Consider the following 16,438-nt stretch of genomic DNA (forward strand, 5'->3'; position numbering starts at 1 on the left):
CATATGTTCCACATGATGTTTCCTAACACAGGCTCTAGCCTCTCATCAGTGTAACATAGATCACAGAAGCATTAAGTTTGGAGAAGCCCTCCAAGATCATCTGGTCCAACCACTCCACTACCACCAGTGTCACTCACTAAACCACGTCCCTAAGCACCACATCAAACCTTTCCTTGAACCCCCCCAGGGATAGTGACTCCACCACTGAATCACATAATTGTAGGGGTTGGAAGGGACCTCAAGAGACCATTGGGTCCAAGTCCCCTGCCAAAGCAGGTTCCCCAGAGCAGGCTGCCCAGGTAGGCATCCAAACAAGCCTTGAATATCTCCAGAGAAGAAGACTCCACAACCTCCCTGGGCAGCCTGTTCCAGTGCTCTGACACCCTCACCGTGAAGTTCTTCAGCATGTTGGTGCGGAATTTCCTGTGCTCCATTTTGTGGCCATTCCCCCTTGTCCTGTCCCCACAAACCACTGGAAAGAGGTTGGCCAAATCCCTCTGTCTCCCACACTGAAGGCTGCCCACCTCCCTGGGCAACCCGTCCCAATGCCTGACTGCTCTCTCTGAGCAGAAACGCCTCCTCATTTCCCACCTGAACCTCCCCTGATGCAACGTGAGCCCATTCCCTCTACCCCAAACACCTCACAACACCCCTTCCCCTCCTAGGACGTGTATTCCTGGCAGGAGGCGTAGCTCCCGCATCCCAACACCCAACCCCACCCCGACATTTCCCTTTCCCCTCACTTTACCCCTCAGCCCCCTCTCCACAGGGTGCGGGAGCCGCCATCCCCGCTCCCCCCCGCGGTTATCGCCCCGTGCCCGGCAGGGGGCGCTGCGCGGCCGCCGCCATCGCCGCCGCCCGGCGCTGGGTGGCTGCGCGGGGCCGAGCGGGGCCGGCTGCGGCGCGGCCTCCGTGGCACAGGGCAGGGTCCCGGGGCTCGGGGTTTGGGGCTGGGCTGAGCTGAGGTGAACTGAGCGGAGCGGCGCCATGGGGAAGCGGGACAACCGCGTGGTGAGTGCGAGCCGCGGGGGGCAGCGGCCGGCGGGCCGCGGGGCTCGGGCGGGGCCGCAGCGCTGCGGCGGAGCCCGCTCCGGGAGGGGGGGGGCACCGGCGGCCCCCGGGGGCTCGCAGGGAGCCGGGTTGGTTTTGGGGAGCCCCCGGGACGCCCCCGGGCCGGGGGGGGGAAGGCGGAGGCCGCCGTGTTGTCAGCTGGGTGGGCGGGCGGTGGCGGCGCGGGCCTGGCCCCGGTGGAAACGCGGCCTCGCTCGTCCCTCCCTCTCCTCAAAACTTGTTCCCAGCAGGGAGCCGTGCACCTTAGGCTCATCTTTTCTTTAGGCCCGACTGTACAATTGATGAGTTTTATGTTGGAAAAATAAGTGGCGAGACTTTTGTTCCCCCCCCCCCCCCCCCCCTTTTCTTTGTTTCTAGTACGTGCTACGAGTTTGCCGTCAGCTCTGTGCGGGCAGGCGGCTGCTCCCCTCGCTGGAGCAGCGAGTGAGAGACGAGGTGGGCACCAACACCCCCAGGTGGCTAACGGGGGGCCTTTGGTTGCCGTACCGAGGTGCCAAAATAACGGGAGGAGGGCTGACAGGGTTAGGCTGCAAGGCCTGGCCTGTGCCTGAAACGCGTTGCCCTCTTGTAATGCTTAGGGGTGTATTTGGGTGTCCGTTTATTCCTAATTTTCTCAGTAGTACAATGGGGAGGCACCCACCAATGCCAGCAAATCTCTACGTTCCTATGAAATAATAAAGCATAATAAAGGTTCATTGCACCATGATGGCTGGTAGTACAAGCAACTTAGGATATAGGGCCCCTTGCTTCTCTTGTGTGATTGTAGAGCTTTCCACCTGTTAACTTGATTCCCACAACCCTTCCTAAATCATTTTGACCCTTTGGAGAAGAAAAATAAGTTGTTGGTTTTTTGTTTTGTTTTTACCCCATCTGCAGGATACTTGCAAGGCAGTAATAGATTGCATTGCTTGCCCATAGAGCCCCAGCCAACTGTAGGTGCCCTGTGCTTTTCATGAGCACGAAAGCTATAAAACATCTTTTAATAACTGCTCGAGCAAACTGCCAGAAGAAGAAAATGGATGTGCAGACAAGCACTTTTCTTTGTGGAGGGTGTATTTCTGTACACTCTCTGGCTAGTGAAATTCAGTTTGGCAAGGTAGTGTGAATACTTCTAAGAAATGTTTATTGGCAAAGTAATTATTCATAAATAAACTTGCTTGAACTCATAGGAACATTTTAAGGCGTACATTTCCAAATTGTGGGATATAGAGCGGTATTCAGCCATTATGCTGCTGGAAAGTTAAAAGAAAGAGTGCCACTGAATGGAGGAAGCTTGCTAGCTGCTAGCTATCTATCAGGAATCAATCTGAGGAAGTAGAAAAGCAGAATTTGGCAGTTGTAGCCTCTTCTACAGGTAGAGAGATTTGGTTTCATTTCGGGTTAGTTCGGGTAAGAAACCAGGTAGTTTTTATTTAAGAACAGCAAGAAATTCTTTTTAGGAGTAATAATTATGTAAGAAGCTAGAGCTTTCAGATACAGATTCCTGAATGGTACCCAAACAGAGTTGACTCAGTTTGCTCATTGTAGTAAGCCAAGTCATGAATTAAAGTTGTCGTCTTTTGTACTGTTTCCAGTGCACTGAAATTATCGTTGTTTAATGAAAACAGTGTTCAAACACCACTTGCCTTCATAGCTAAAGGAACTCAGGAGCAGTTGAATTCAAGTGCAAGATTTCTTCTCATTCATCGATTTGCGATACAATAGAACTCATGAGTTAAACATGTGAATACACATCTTCAAGTGCTCTAACTACTTGAGTGCACACATCCACCTGGCTGCAAAAGAAGGTTCCGAGCTGAGATTAAACCCATTTAAATGGACAAATATTAGCATTTATTGGCCCATGTTAGTTAAACTTTTTGTGTGAATTAAAAAAAAAAAAAAAACAACAACAACAAAAAATCATCCCCCCAAGAAGTGGCAGCAAATATCATCCTTAGAGTTGCAAACTTGAGTAAAACAGGGCCTGCTTGAAAGGGTCTCAGACTGAGCAACTAAAGCTGGTCATTATTTTGACTATTATTTTTTTTTTTATCATCTCCAAACTGTGGACAGTAAGAGCAGGTTTTGCAAAAGTAATTGTGAAGCACTGGGATGCCATAGTGATAAAAGCCCAGGAGATAAGGGGAGATTACTTTCACTTCACATGAACAAAATATGTTCAGCATAATAAAAATTGAGTAATTGTTAGTTAGCTTAGATTTATTTCATTTATGGCTGAGATGGTGTATGGATTTTAACAGGTGAACTTAGAAATAAAGTTTTAAGAGTGAATGTGGAGAGAATGTGTGGGTCTGAAGGATGGAATACCTCATAAAATTGATAATTTTGTTGTTGTTGAAATACTCCTAAGTCTTAGAAGTTTCATATTTGCATAATTGTAGCTGAGCACCACCACCACTTGTTTCGGTGTTACAGCAAGGGTCTTGTGGGGTGTCATCATTTCATCCAGAATGTATTGAATCTGTCATCATCAATTTTGAGCAGAACTTTAAAGGCCTAAGTATCAGCTGTCTCAAGAGAGTAAGGGGTGAAATAAAATCACACTTCCCATATCCTGAGGAAGAATATTTCAGCAATCATGATATACTGTACTCAGTTTGCAAAATCATTGCGCAGAGAGGGGAATTACTGTAAAGAACATGTTCTTTTGGTGGATGAGATCATTCTATCACAGCATAACTCCAATTAAAAGCTCTTTCCAGGGTTTTTCTGTCAGGCTGAATCAGCCTGATTTAGTTAAATACTGTATTTTTAGAAACAGGTCAGAATTGTTTTTCAGCGAATGAGAAAAAGGTTGTGCGAAGAGTGACAAGGATAGATTTTGGTAACAGCGTAGCTGATGAATTTTGTATTTCTTCTTGTTTCATACTCAAGGCTTATATGAATCCCATAGCTATGGCCAGAGCACGAGGTCCTGCCCAAAATTCAGGACCAACAATACAAGACTACTTGAACAGGCCAAGACCAACATGGTAAGTGTCAATACTTGTCTGCCTGTTTGACCTACTAAGTGCAAGATTTGTTCTCTGTTATTGAGATGACACAGGTAGCCTACCTCCTTCCCAGAATACACAATAATACATTTTGACAGGTTCCTTGGCTCCGGCCAAGATGTTCTTTTCTAAATATGTATTCCATCTCCTCTTTTAAAAACATTATTTCATTTTGAAATATGTATTTCTCATTTGTCTTTAAATGTTTTGGCTGCAGTTTCTCAGGAGAGGAAAATGTTGGTTTTCTTACCTCTTTCACAAATACTAATCCCTAAAGCCTGCAGGTGTATGCAATCTTAAAACTTAATCTCCAGAAAAAGTTTTTGCTAGTATATTCTTAGAACGTAGTCTACCATACCCAACAAAATTACTTGAAGATACTATCAACAACTTGTTTTACGTTCAGTCCATTTTACCTCCTCTCATAATAAATTAGAGCACAATTTACCTAATTGCAAAGTTAGCTTTAGATCCTTCAGAGGGGTTTAGCTACTGTACTGAAATTATAACATTAGGTTACCATACTCATAACATCTAAGGTGCTTTCATTCTTTTTTCTGTTGGAAGTTCAGCCAAAGCTAAACTTCAAAAAAAAAAACTTCAAAAAGTTAGACACTTTAGAAGGTATTTTTAATTGTGAAAATACAACAACTCTGATCTATTATCCTTTTTATGTAGGGAAGAAGTGAAAGAACAACTAGAAAAGAAAAAGAAAGGATCCAGGGCTTTGGCTGAGTTTGAAGAAAAGATGAACGAGGTTGGTAATGTTGTTAGGATGTTAATATTCAATCCGTCTTACATGCTGGTTTTCCTCCCTTATCATTAACACCACCATGTACACATAACATTTCACTTCACACAACCTTGTAATGAGTGAATATTCAACACAAACAAAATAAAACATTAAGCTTACCCCTTAACCAAGGAAGAGCTACTTGTGATTTAGAGAAACGCTATTTAAGAAGTTTTGAGAAATACTTCTGAAGAAAATATGAACTTTCTAAATGTTAATATAGCCAGACAAATACGTATGTTTACATTAGCAAGTAAGACTCGTCTATTTCCTAGTATGATAAACTAAAGTCTGTTGTGCTAATCTTCAGTTGTTTAAGGTCACACAATCCAAACATATTAGAAGGAGGTGTATTACTGGAAACAGCCTCCTTTCTTTAACAAGGAGTGTACATGTGGTACTGATACAGGAGAAGGCACAGAGAACGGCCTTGAATATCTAAATAGGCCTATATAACGCTTCTTTCTCATCCTAAATTGATTACATGCTGTGCTGATTCACTTCTTTGGAGCTATTCTCATACTTTTGTCCAGTATACAACTAGAGATCAGCATGCTGTGAGAAGGTTTCATGTATAACTCCTGTTGTATACGTCAGAAGAAATTAGTTATATATCAGTTAAATACGTCTCTTCCCTTGAATTCTGTTGTTTTGGGATAAGCTTCGAGCAGTAGTCATCATCAATGTGTGAGAGTTTCTGGTTGAAGTAGATAGTGTTCCTCCTCTGCTACTGAAAGGGCATGACACTTGTGCTCATTACACCTTTTTTCCTAAGAAGTTATGCCAATATTTGGAGGGTCGTAGAATATCCAGGTTGGAAAAGACCTCTCGGATCATCTGGTCCAACCTTTAACCTAGCACTGCCAAGTCCACCATTAAACCATGCCACTAAGCACTACATATGCATGTTTCTTGAAGACTTCTAGGGATGGTGACTCAACTACTTCCTGGGGCAGCCTGTTCCAATACCTAACAACCCTTTCAGTGAAGAAATTTTTCTTGATATCCAACTTAGACCTCCTCTGCGGCAACTTAAGGCCATTTCCTCTTGTCTTTCTCCCCCCGATCAAGCCTACACACTTTCAAACTTACTTCTTCCTTTTCTTCTTTGCCAAATCAGAATTCAAATTTAGAGTTTTCCTCCAATCTGGTTTTGCTAGACACAAAGCATTATCAAAGATGACTTGTCCTGCTTTATTTCCTGGGTCAGCAGGATCGGCTACACCAACAGACTCACGAACAATCACCTTTGCAGCTAACCAGCGTTTAAGGTGAAAGTGTACAGGTCATTTAATACATGTAAAGAAAGATGCTTCACTTGTCATACCCTGATCGTTATGTTAGGATAAATCCTTCTGATCAATACAGAGGTCATGGTCTGTATCCAGCTCCCAAAATTTGCAATAGATAACATAGAAATGTTCATATGAGAAATACTCTGTCAGCTGGTTAATACAAGTTTCAGAGGAGATCACTTGTTTAGTGCTTTGTGAGTTTTAGCTTGGTGAGTTTGATTTAGTGTTTTATCATGTCATTTTCCTGCGTTTTCCTTTCCTTTATTATAAAATAATTGACAGTGGCATGGTTAGAAGGTAGCAGCCTTTCATCATGGCGGGAAGGGTAGTGTAGGAAGAGTTGCAGGGAATCACAAAGTGGCCATGAGTTCTTCCTAAAGCCCAAAAGCACAAATCTCTCAACGACAGAAAAGGTTACAAGTCTGTGAATGAGGTGCCATTTACAGACAGATGTTGTTCTTTCATGTACCTCAAAAAAAAAAAAAAAAAAAGCACAATCTGTTTATACTTACAAGAGAATGACTGCCTAAGAAAGCACTGGCTGTTGTCAAAAACTCTTCAGATAGCTCCAAGTAGCTGTTAAATCAAAGTACCCAGCCTGCTGCAATACCCTGTAGATTCTGCCTTGGATCATGGAAACACATTACATGCAGCACTGTATCCTGGCTAATCTGCCACGTCCTTCAGCAGCACTGTTTAGCTAATTCACAGGATGCTGACTCAGGGTTCTGTGTATCATATCGCATTGCACGTGTATAATCCTACTTAATTCCTAATATTTCTTTCCCTTCTTCACAAAATGTGGGTTATCGTTGTTCTGCCAATACAATACCAGTACAGCTTAATTGGAAGGAAAGGAAGAATCAGAATAATAAGAATAAAGAAAGCGCATCTCTGACACAGGAAGCAGGAATAGCAGATTGAAGCTAGCAGACTTAATATGCTGGGGTGTTAGATGTTTCAGAGCTCTTGAAAGAGGGATTTCAGGTAGAGACTTAGGCCTAGAGAGCTTGTGAGGGGTGGAAAAGAAGGAATCAAAGGAAACACTTATCCGGGCAGTGTGCTTGGCCTAACAAAAGTAAGAGCATTTCTATGAAGATGTACATAATAATTCAATATTCTAATCATTGTTGACGCTGACAAGGCCCAGAACAGACACAAGATAGAGACATGCGTGCATTGAGTAGTGGCCAGCAGAATTTTTCTGGAAATCTTATTTCCACTGATTTTTAAATTTAGACAAAACACACGTATTTCTGGTAGGTTGTCCCACATTGCTGAAGTGCTCTAACAAGAACTATGATACAAAGCCACAACTAGCGAAATTGATGACCTTAAACACAAATAACTTGACCATAAAGGTGAGCACTAAGATGATATTTTATTAATTTTCTGTAGCATCAAATGCATCATAGCCTTGGTTAATACTATACGGTGTTTATTTTCTGTGGGTTTTATGGAGACTATAACTTCAGGTAAAGAAAAGGATTTTGAAAAAGGGTTTTGAAAAATGCTGTTGGAAGTAATGGCTATGTCACTGTTTTTGTTTGGGTTTGTTTTCAGAATTGGAAGAAAGAACTGGAAAAACACAGGGAGAAATTACTGGGTGGAAATGAGAGTTCCTCCAAAAAGAAGGAGGTAAGTTATTTTCAGTTTAATACAGTTTGGAACTGGTTTTGTCATCAGTGCTGGCAACACAAAATGACTTAAATAGCTTTTAAAAGCCAGCATTAAGTTACATAAACCTAAATGTGCAATAAAAGAATATGACGCCAAAATAACATTCATTCTGTTCTATTTTTAAGAAAAAGAAAAAAGAAAAGAAGAAATCTAGTAGGGTGAGCAAAATTTTCAGTTTTCTGAACTTTTTTGCTTTGGGATTGTTCCTATTTGTCACTTCAGTTGTCTTGGAAAGAGGGGTATGGCTTTAACGTTGAATTTGAATGTTAAATCACCTGTTTTTTTTCTTTAAGAGAGGTAGATTATTCTATTCTATTCTATTCTATTCTATTCTATTCTATTCTATTCTATTCTATTCTATTCTATTCTATTCTATTCTATTCTATTCTATTCTATTCTTCAAGGAAAACTTTATTTCTGCTTAAAGAAATGTGGGTGGGGAGGGAACGCATCAAATGTACATTATCACATGAAAAATATTAGAAGTCACTTTTTACAGTTTAAGAAAATCTATGAGACCATGTTCTTGGAAGTAAAATTTTATTGATTTGCAAATGAAGAGATTGTAGAGGTGTTTGAATGGACTTTTACTTACTTACTGGACAAAATGCTGCATCTCACAAGCTTCACTTTTTGTTGTGTTTGGTCAAGTTGTCTTCATCTTCCTCTTCTTCATCAAGTTCTGATTCTTCCAGCAGTGAATCTGATTCAGAAGATGAGGTAAGAACTAAATTACCAGAATCTAACATGTTTTGTATTTTGCAATACTATTGTTCTCAGCATGCTGGGGGGTTAATTGAAGAGTTTTAATTGAGGAGTTGTGTTTTTTCTTGGCTGTTAAGAGAATTCCTCCATCTTTTGTGGAGGAGGTAAATGGGATTTCTGTTTTGAATGTGGAAGATGTGACTGAAAATGAGTGAACAGTTTACCAGATCACTGAAATGGTGGCCAATATTTGTTGTTGCATACTATTTACTTACTTGGTCAGTAGTTACACTTACAAGAGTGATACTGTAGTTCATTATAGAATGAAGGTAAGTACTGATAGACTGCACATGTTAATCTGTTTTATCTTTTGAACCTGAGATTATTGCAAAACTATTTATTGGAAACCAGACTAATGCACAGCAATACTCTGAATTCACTGTAGATTAAAACTGGGTAATTTTACATACTTTTTGGAAGAGACACTTCTTGTCTGGAGATACTGTCTGGACCTAGTACAGCGTCAGTAGTTCTGAATTATCAAATTGTTAACAGAACTAAGGTCTTTGATCAAGAAATAGAACGTTAGCATTGGCATCTTTCTGTGAAAGCTTGCAAAGTATTGCAAACGCTGCAGATGCTGAAAGAACTTCCTTATGCAGTCTTTTTTGACGTATGTGAACCAGTATTACCAGATAATAAGCAAACAAAAAAAATGACTAACATGGGATTAGACAGCAGTCAGAACGAGGCTTTCAGGCTATCCTTTCTAGAAAAAGAAAAAAAAAAAGTAATGTATCACACCGTTAGGAAATGAATTGCACTGTGGTGTATATTTTTTATGTCAAAGAATATTTCATATGAAAAAATGGATTAAATACCAGCCCACTCTTTTTCATGAGATTTACTTACCACAGGTTTTGGCAATATACTTTAGCGTATTGATAGATAGCTTGGCTTGCATAAAACTATTCAGCTTTGATGCATTTGGAACATACGATAATGTCAATTTTCGTTACATATCTGTTCAAGAAATTATTCATTAACAGTATAAATTCTGGCTGGCTGGTTTGTAATCTGGATCCGTTCCTGTGTTAACACTGAATTGTATCCTTTTTCAGTAGAATACCCCTATCTAATCACAGCAGTGCAAATATACCATTTTTACTAGTTTAGAAAAAATCTTTGTTAGAGCTAGTCTGGATCTATAGCACACATCTAAATGATAAACAGAATCTGAAGAACCTGAATTTTACAGTAGTTTAATCTTTTTTCAATACAGAAGATTGATGAATTTCCTCCACTAAAGGAATCAGTGGTAGCATACTTTATTCCTCAAAAGAACACGATAATATGTAGGAATTTGGTGTTCCCTATTCTTTACATTTATTGTAACTCTTTAATAGCTAGTGAAAATAAATTCAGGGTTGTCTTTTTTTTTTTTTTCCTAAAATATTTGTGGATAGGATAAGAAGCAAGGGAAGAAAAAAAGGAAAAAGAAGTATCGCTCCTCACGGAAATCTTCAACAAGCTCAACTTCTGAATCTGAGTCAGACAGCAAGGTAAATAGCACATGTTACTCTCAGGAAGTTTTCCTGATCTGTGTTATAAAGACAAATGTTTCTGACTTTTGCATTTCCTAATTTTTATCTTCTGTATTCAAAGTTGTGCTTTCTTACTGTAGCTGAGCTGTGCTTGTATCTTCCAGATGTGATCAGGAATGTATCTCTACTGTCCACGTCTGGCAGAAAATATTTGATCTTTAGAAAATAAACGTTATACCATTGATTTTTATCTATTTTTCTGAATTCAAACATGCAGCTTTTGTGCTGCTCTGTTTACTTTTAATACTACGTTAACACTTCAAAAAAATTAAAATGTTCTGTGATGTTCTTGTCAATATGTTGTTTAATTGAACACCATCTGTGAAAATACAGATACTGCAGGGCCAGAATACTGCCTAATAAGTATCTGTGGACTGAGTAGTGGTTATAAAATATTAATATTAATATTAAATGTTTTTTTAATACTTACTTGAAAGAAAGTAGACCAATGTACAAGCACAAGTACTGAATGAACAAAAAAGTGGAGAAGATACACCAGGCAGTCTGTTCTTTTAGCATTTTTCTGTGTTAGTGGACAGTAATTGTTTTTCTTTCTACTTAGGACAGCACAAAAAAGAAGAGGTCAAAGGAAGATCATGAAAAAGAGAAGGTATAGTTTTATTTTTGAAATACGTGCATCGAAACATCATTTTACATACATAATAGATTTCTCTTTTTTTTTTTCCCCTTTCCAATTTTTTTAATTGTATGCTCCAATTTACGCCTATTGAAATCTCTTGTCCAAAACTAGATAATCAGAAGGTATTCAGTGCCCCAAATTTGAGATAGACTTTTAGGTGGGTTCAACTCCTGTTTTAGTAATTGCTGTCAGTGGAAACTGTTGGATCTGTTTTTGTCATGAAGCTAAATGAAGAAAGTATCTAATCTGCTGTAGTAGATTGTGTCATTCTAGTATTTGGGATTTATCTTTAACAGTCATATTGAGCTAAAAATGCATACGATATTTCCATGGCGTGCATGGTAGGATACTGGTTTGATATTGCCAATTAAGTAACAAAAAGCAGAAGGTATTCTTATCTAAATGCAGTCATAATTACATATTTACTTATGTCGTCTTTGAAAAATTACAGAGAATTTTTTTCTAGCTTAAGCAAAATTATTATTTCTGTTCTCGGAGCATGAAATCACACCTTCTTTCTCATACCTCACCCATTTTGTACACACATCTGAGGACTTCCTTCTTCAATTATGTTGAATGCAAATAATGTCATTGTCTGAAATTTTAGTTACTCCTATGTGTAAGCTAATAGCTTTCAGTGTCTATCCTAGTCTTTTTTTTCCAGTAACTTATATTACCACGTTGGTCTTGGCTACTACACACAACCATATTGGGTTTGATGTATAAAATCTCCATTGTATAAGGCAAATGTGTTGGTTTTTTTCCCTTTCTCTGCTTCTGTTTCACCACCAACCCCTTTTGAGTATCTTCTCTTCAAAGAGCAAGTGCTTACTATAGCCCCTTAGTCTTGGTTAAGGTGTATTGCTACTTTCACACCTCTTCTGAAAGTAGAATGCTTTGGGGAACTAGAGATTTTCCTGATCTGAAGATGCCCTCTCAGATGGGCTACATCATCTGTATTTTTCATAACTACTTTTAGGAAAGGATGATGGTACTTACAATACACTAAATAGGATTGTTGAGATGTGTGATTTCACTATTGAAAAAGATGATTAAGAAGAATTTTTACAGTTTCTGGCTTTAGAAATGAAATGGAAGAAAGTAGCTTCAATGAGTGGAATGGGAGAAAGTAGCCTGGTCCAGAGCAAAGCTGGTCTAAGAAAGGGGAAGAAAAAAATGGTTTGTTGGAGTAAGCTCATGCACCATCTAAATTATGAGCATTTGATATTTTTTTTAAGACTGCTCTTTAAATATACTGGAATTACCTATATAAAGTGTTGAAGATATAGCTGGTGGGGACAGGTTAGGCGCAGGTAGGATGGAGCTTCTTTTATCAACAAACAAGCAAGAGTCTGAAGCTGCAGTGTTTGCACATATTGTGACATCTTCAATTTACTCAGTACTATTTTAAAATAGTGAAACATTTTATTTTAAAATGCTTGCTCTTTCACATGTCTTTATTTAAAATAAGATGCTATAGTATGCTATTATTCTGTCACTCTTAAAAAGTTGCTCTATTCTGGTAACGAAAGCAATGCACATAAAATGATTTTATTTCCACTGAAAGCATTTTAACAGTAGGGTAATTTGCTGATGATGAGTAATTAGTTTAATGCATACAGCATTTGAAAATATTTTATAACTTAGAAATATTATTTCAGTAGAATTCTAAGTGAAAGTTTCATGAAATCTGAAGGGCTTAACTTTACTCACCAATACTTTATGCAGGATGGCAAAAATCACCACAGAAAAAGGAAGAAGGCAGATCGTGGTGACGGACCTTTATCATCAGAATCCTTATCCGAATCGGATCAGACAGAGGAGGTCAGTATGAAAGCTGAATTTCAGTTTGCTGATTGACATGAGTAAATAAATAGCTTAGATTTAATATATTATTAAAGGTGTTCTGCTCAGTACAGTTGACTTTAAGTGTGCAGCATGTTCAAAGTTATATTTTTCTCTATAATAAAAACTTACAGGAAGATCTGTTTAGTGCAACTCCAACCACCTACAGGTTATTCTGAATTAATTTTCTTGAAATTTTGCAAGTTGTCATGGATACTTTAGAATTTAATAAATTGAGTCTAAGCGGTGGGATATGCTTCAGAAGATTTCTGTCTAATATTAGAGTACAGACAAGAAAAATTCCAAGATTGCTGCCTTTTCCATTGAATTAAAAAAATGTTGGACATAATAATTGTACTCTCAACCTTGTGTATACTTACTTTCAGGATTTGTATTCCTGTAGAATTACAAAATTTGAAAAGGTTCCAATGTGATGTTTTTTTCATTAAGAATTTCTACCAAGTTTTTCGCTTAATATTTTTACCTGTACATCTTCGCTGGCTTCTTGTTCTGCTATATTTTAATAGCAGAATGTTCCCACATCAGATGCTTATGCTTATTCCAGAATCTAACATAGTCACTGTTTCTTCAGTGGTTACCGTTCATCGTGTTCTATCACTGTTGTGCCATCACTCATTTATATGCAACAAAAGCTCAAACTTTCATATAAAATGGCACTTCCAAAGCTATTATCCCATTACATCCAATTTATTTTTTTTTAGGTGCAAGCAAAAAAGAAGAAAAGCAATGAGGAAAAAGAGAAAGCAACAGCAAGTATCCTTCCTACTCATAGTGTAGTTTTAGGATATAAATATTCTGTACTTGGTTAATTTACAATTTCACATTTTTCAGTAACACAAATGTTTTTTAGAAAAAGTCATGTGAATCTAGATTCATCATTTCTCTCTTTATCTGCTGAAGTCACTTTTTCAGCTGTGTAGTTAAGGGAAAAAAATGTCACTATTTTACCTTTTTAGATACGTATGAATTGAGATTTATTTAACGTTTATTGCATTAAGTCAAAATATGTTTTACTCTGTACCAAACTGAAAGAAACACTAATTTCTGTACAATAAGAGGTGGTGTGGCAGTTTGCCATGTAGACATCAATGCTGTTCCTTTGTCAGAGTATTGTGTACAATTATTCCTTGGCAAACTTCTTCTGCCAGGCCATGAAATGAGCCTTAGGACCCAATCTCTGCATCATCCTAATACTAATATTTACTACACTGTAAATATTACAACTTATAAATCTGTAATCATCCTAGTTACTCTCACATATATAAGATGTCAAACACTTTATTCTCTCAGAAATCTATGAAGCATTGAAAAATCATTTAAAAGTTGAGGAAGTATAATAGTGATGGTGCTGAGAGGTGTGAAATAGCCAGACCACGATGGAGATAAATTGAAAGCTGCTCATAATAGTACAAATTATTGGATAAAATATGAACTTTCTTTTCATGGTTTCTAAACAGCCTTTTATATAAATCTCTTCTGAAATATCATGGGTTCTTACAGAAACATCTTTTGAAATGTCTTTGTAGAACTGTGCTTTCTGTACTGTCATTTTTCATTAGTGGAATTTAATAGATGGTGATTTTCTCATAACTTCCATTTTATTTTTTAGGACAAAGCAAAAAAGAGAAAGAAGCACAAGAAGCATGGTAAAAAGAAGAAAAAGAAGGTTGCTGGTTCAAATTCAGATTCAGAATAGTATTTAAAAAGCAAGACTATCAACAGAAGTGCAATGACTAAAGGAAACTTAAACTGTGAAATGATGACAAACTTTACCAAACTGCATGAGTTTTCCTGTGTTCTAGAAATATTCCTAATCTTTCAGTAGCCAGCCACATGCAGCTGTGCTGGGAAAGACCATTGTTATTGCCTGCTGCTTAATACATGAGGTACAACTTTTATAAAATTCCAATAAGCAGTATTAGATGTTTGAAACAATATGAGGTGGTAGTCCAGCTGAGATGTAAAATATTGGAAAATAAGAGTTAAACTTTTTAGATACTGAAAGTAGTGTTTTAAAGCATTAGTAATAGTCTTTATTTGTAAATCAGGACAAATAAAATCCCAAGTTCATCTTGTAGGTTTATATTATACATAAACAATTACAAGCTGGTGTCTGCGAGTGGCATTTACAAAATGGAAAATTAATGATAACATTTAAAATGCTGCCTTTGTAGTAATGTTTATCATCTGCCCCATTACCATCTTTATGCTTTTGAGAAAGGGAATGCTACCGTTTTGGCTAACTGAATAGGGTGCCTTTGCCTTTGATCCTTGCAAATCTCTGCTATTTTAAATCCATGCAGCATCTCTGATCCTAGGGAAAGCAGAACTATTGTCAGCAGTTCTGGGCTTCTAAGCATGTGCTTCTGCATTAAGCAAGAGCAATGACATTTTGCAGTATAACTGACATTCAAAGCCAGAAGACTTTACCTCTGCTTCTTTGCAATAGCGATAGATCTGTGCTAGTAAATATGCATATTTCATTTAATACAGTTTTGGTTTAGTTGAACACTTCTTGCAAACACTGGTAGCTTTTTTCCTTTGCATTATCTTTAGAGTTGTTTTGCATGATTTGTACCCTTTTTTTAAATTAATGAAAATGCAGGTAATCATTTGTTGTAACCAGTTTATGAGTTATGTTCCACAAGCAGAGTTTCATGTATGTATTTAGTTATAGTTAAGTTCATTGCTGTGTTTAAGTGCACACTTGCTGAAGATATTTAGCATGTAAAAAGCAGGGTTTTGATACCATAACAGCTTCATATTGAAGCTGATTTTACTCTAAGCAAGTTCAGTGGCAGACCTGTTATGTGATGCATCTTGTTAAGATTAAAAACAAAAAATACTGCCAGAATCTCATTAAAGATACTGTTTAAACAGTTTGTATTTATATTTTTGTACTTGAGGGCTACGGAATGTTGACCTAAATCATAAAGCTGTTTTACTTTAAATTAGTTGCTTTAGAAATTGAAAACACACTTTTATAAATTAAATGTGCACTCATGAAAACACAAGCAACCATTTGATTTTAGTTTTTACATGAAATTCTCATTATTAGCTTCCACAAGTACCCATTGCTGGGCCTGCTCTTCTTAGTCTTTAACAACTGCCCACCTATCCTGAATGGTCAACTAGAGGTTATTTTAATGGTCCACTGCACAGGTGCTAACTTCTAACTTATCTCTGTTACATACAACATTTCAAATATTTTATTGCCAAGAATTTTAAGACCTTTGTTAATGGATAATTAGTCTGCAAATTGTAACTAAAAACTGGGGGAGAAAGATGATTTAGCATTGACATTCAAAATTGACTTTTCTAGTAAGTTCTTAGAAAAATACAAGTCTTGAATTGCAGCAGTGTACTTCTAAAATATGCTAAATATTTTGATCAAGTATTTTATACTGCTGGGTTTGATGCTACTGATTCTAGACCCTGTTTTGACAGTGAGGTTAAAATAAAGGCAGTGAATAATAGGGGGTTGGTTTGCAGTTTTTGTTTTGTTTTTGTTTTAAGTTGTGACATCGCAGTTTTGGTAAAAGAACTTGTAATGAACCATATCATAAATGCTCTGCTCTGCGTGATACCTTTTTTGACTTTTACACAACTACCTGCAACAGAAAGAAATAAAAAATGGGAATGAGGGCCCCAGTCTTCCAAATACATATGCCGCTATGTCATTTTAATTGTCTGAATATAACTACTTGTTCTTGTCAATTGTGTGCTTCAAATACCGTTGCAAAGCTTTGGTAGTGGTGTAGCTACTTAAGGAGCTCCAGGCTTTGTCA

At 37.9% G+C, this 16,438-nt stretch overlaps 1 protein-coding gene across 1 annotated transcript; it reads left to right on the plus strand.

Annotated features, from left to right (window-relative positions):
* Nucleotides 1–824: 824 nt before the first annotated feature.
* Nucleotides 825–16,126, plus strand: FAM133B (family with sequence similarity 133 member B). The gene is made up of 11 exons (XM_038174911.2): nt 825–1,011; nt 3,949–4,046; nt 4,746–4,824; nt 7,719–7,793; nt 7,961–7,993; nt 8,487–8,555; nt 10,007–10,102; nt 10,707–10,754; nt 12,513–12,608; nt 13,352–13,399; nt 14,260–16,126. Exons 1-11 carry the CDS (start codon nt 988–990, stop codon nt 14,344–14,346), a joined length of 753 nt encoding a protein of 250 aa, XP_038030839.1. The 5' UTR covers nt 825–987; the 3' UTR covers nt 14,347–16,126.
* Nucleotides 16,127–16,438: the final 312 nt, after the last annotated feature.

This window comes from Anas platyrhynchos, chromosome 2 (genome assembly GCF_047663525.1).
Source record: "Anas platyrhynchos isolate ZD024472 breed Pekin duck chromosome 2, IASCAAS_PekinDuck_T2T, whole genome shotgun sequence".
In the NCBI taxonomy this organism is placed as follows: Eukaryota; Metazoa; Chordata; class Aves; order Anseriformes; family Anatidae; genus Anas; species Anas platyrhynchos.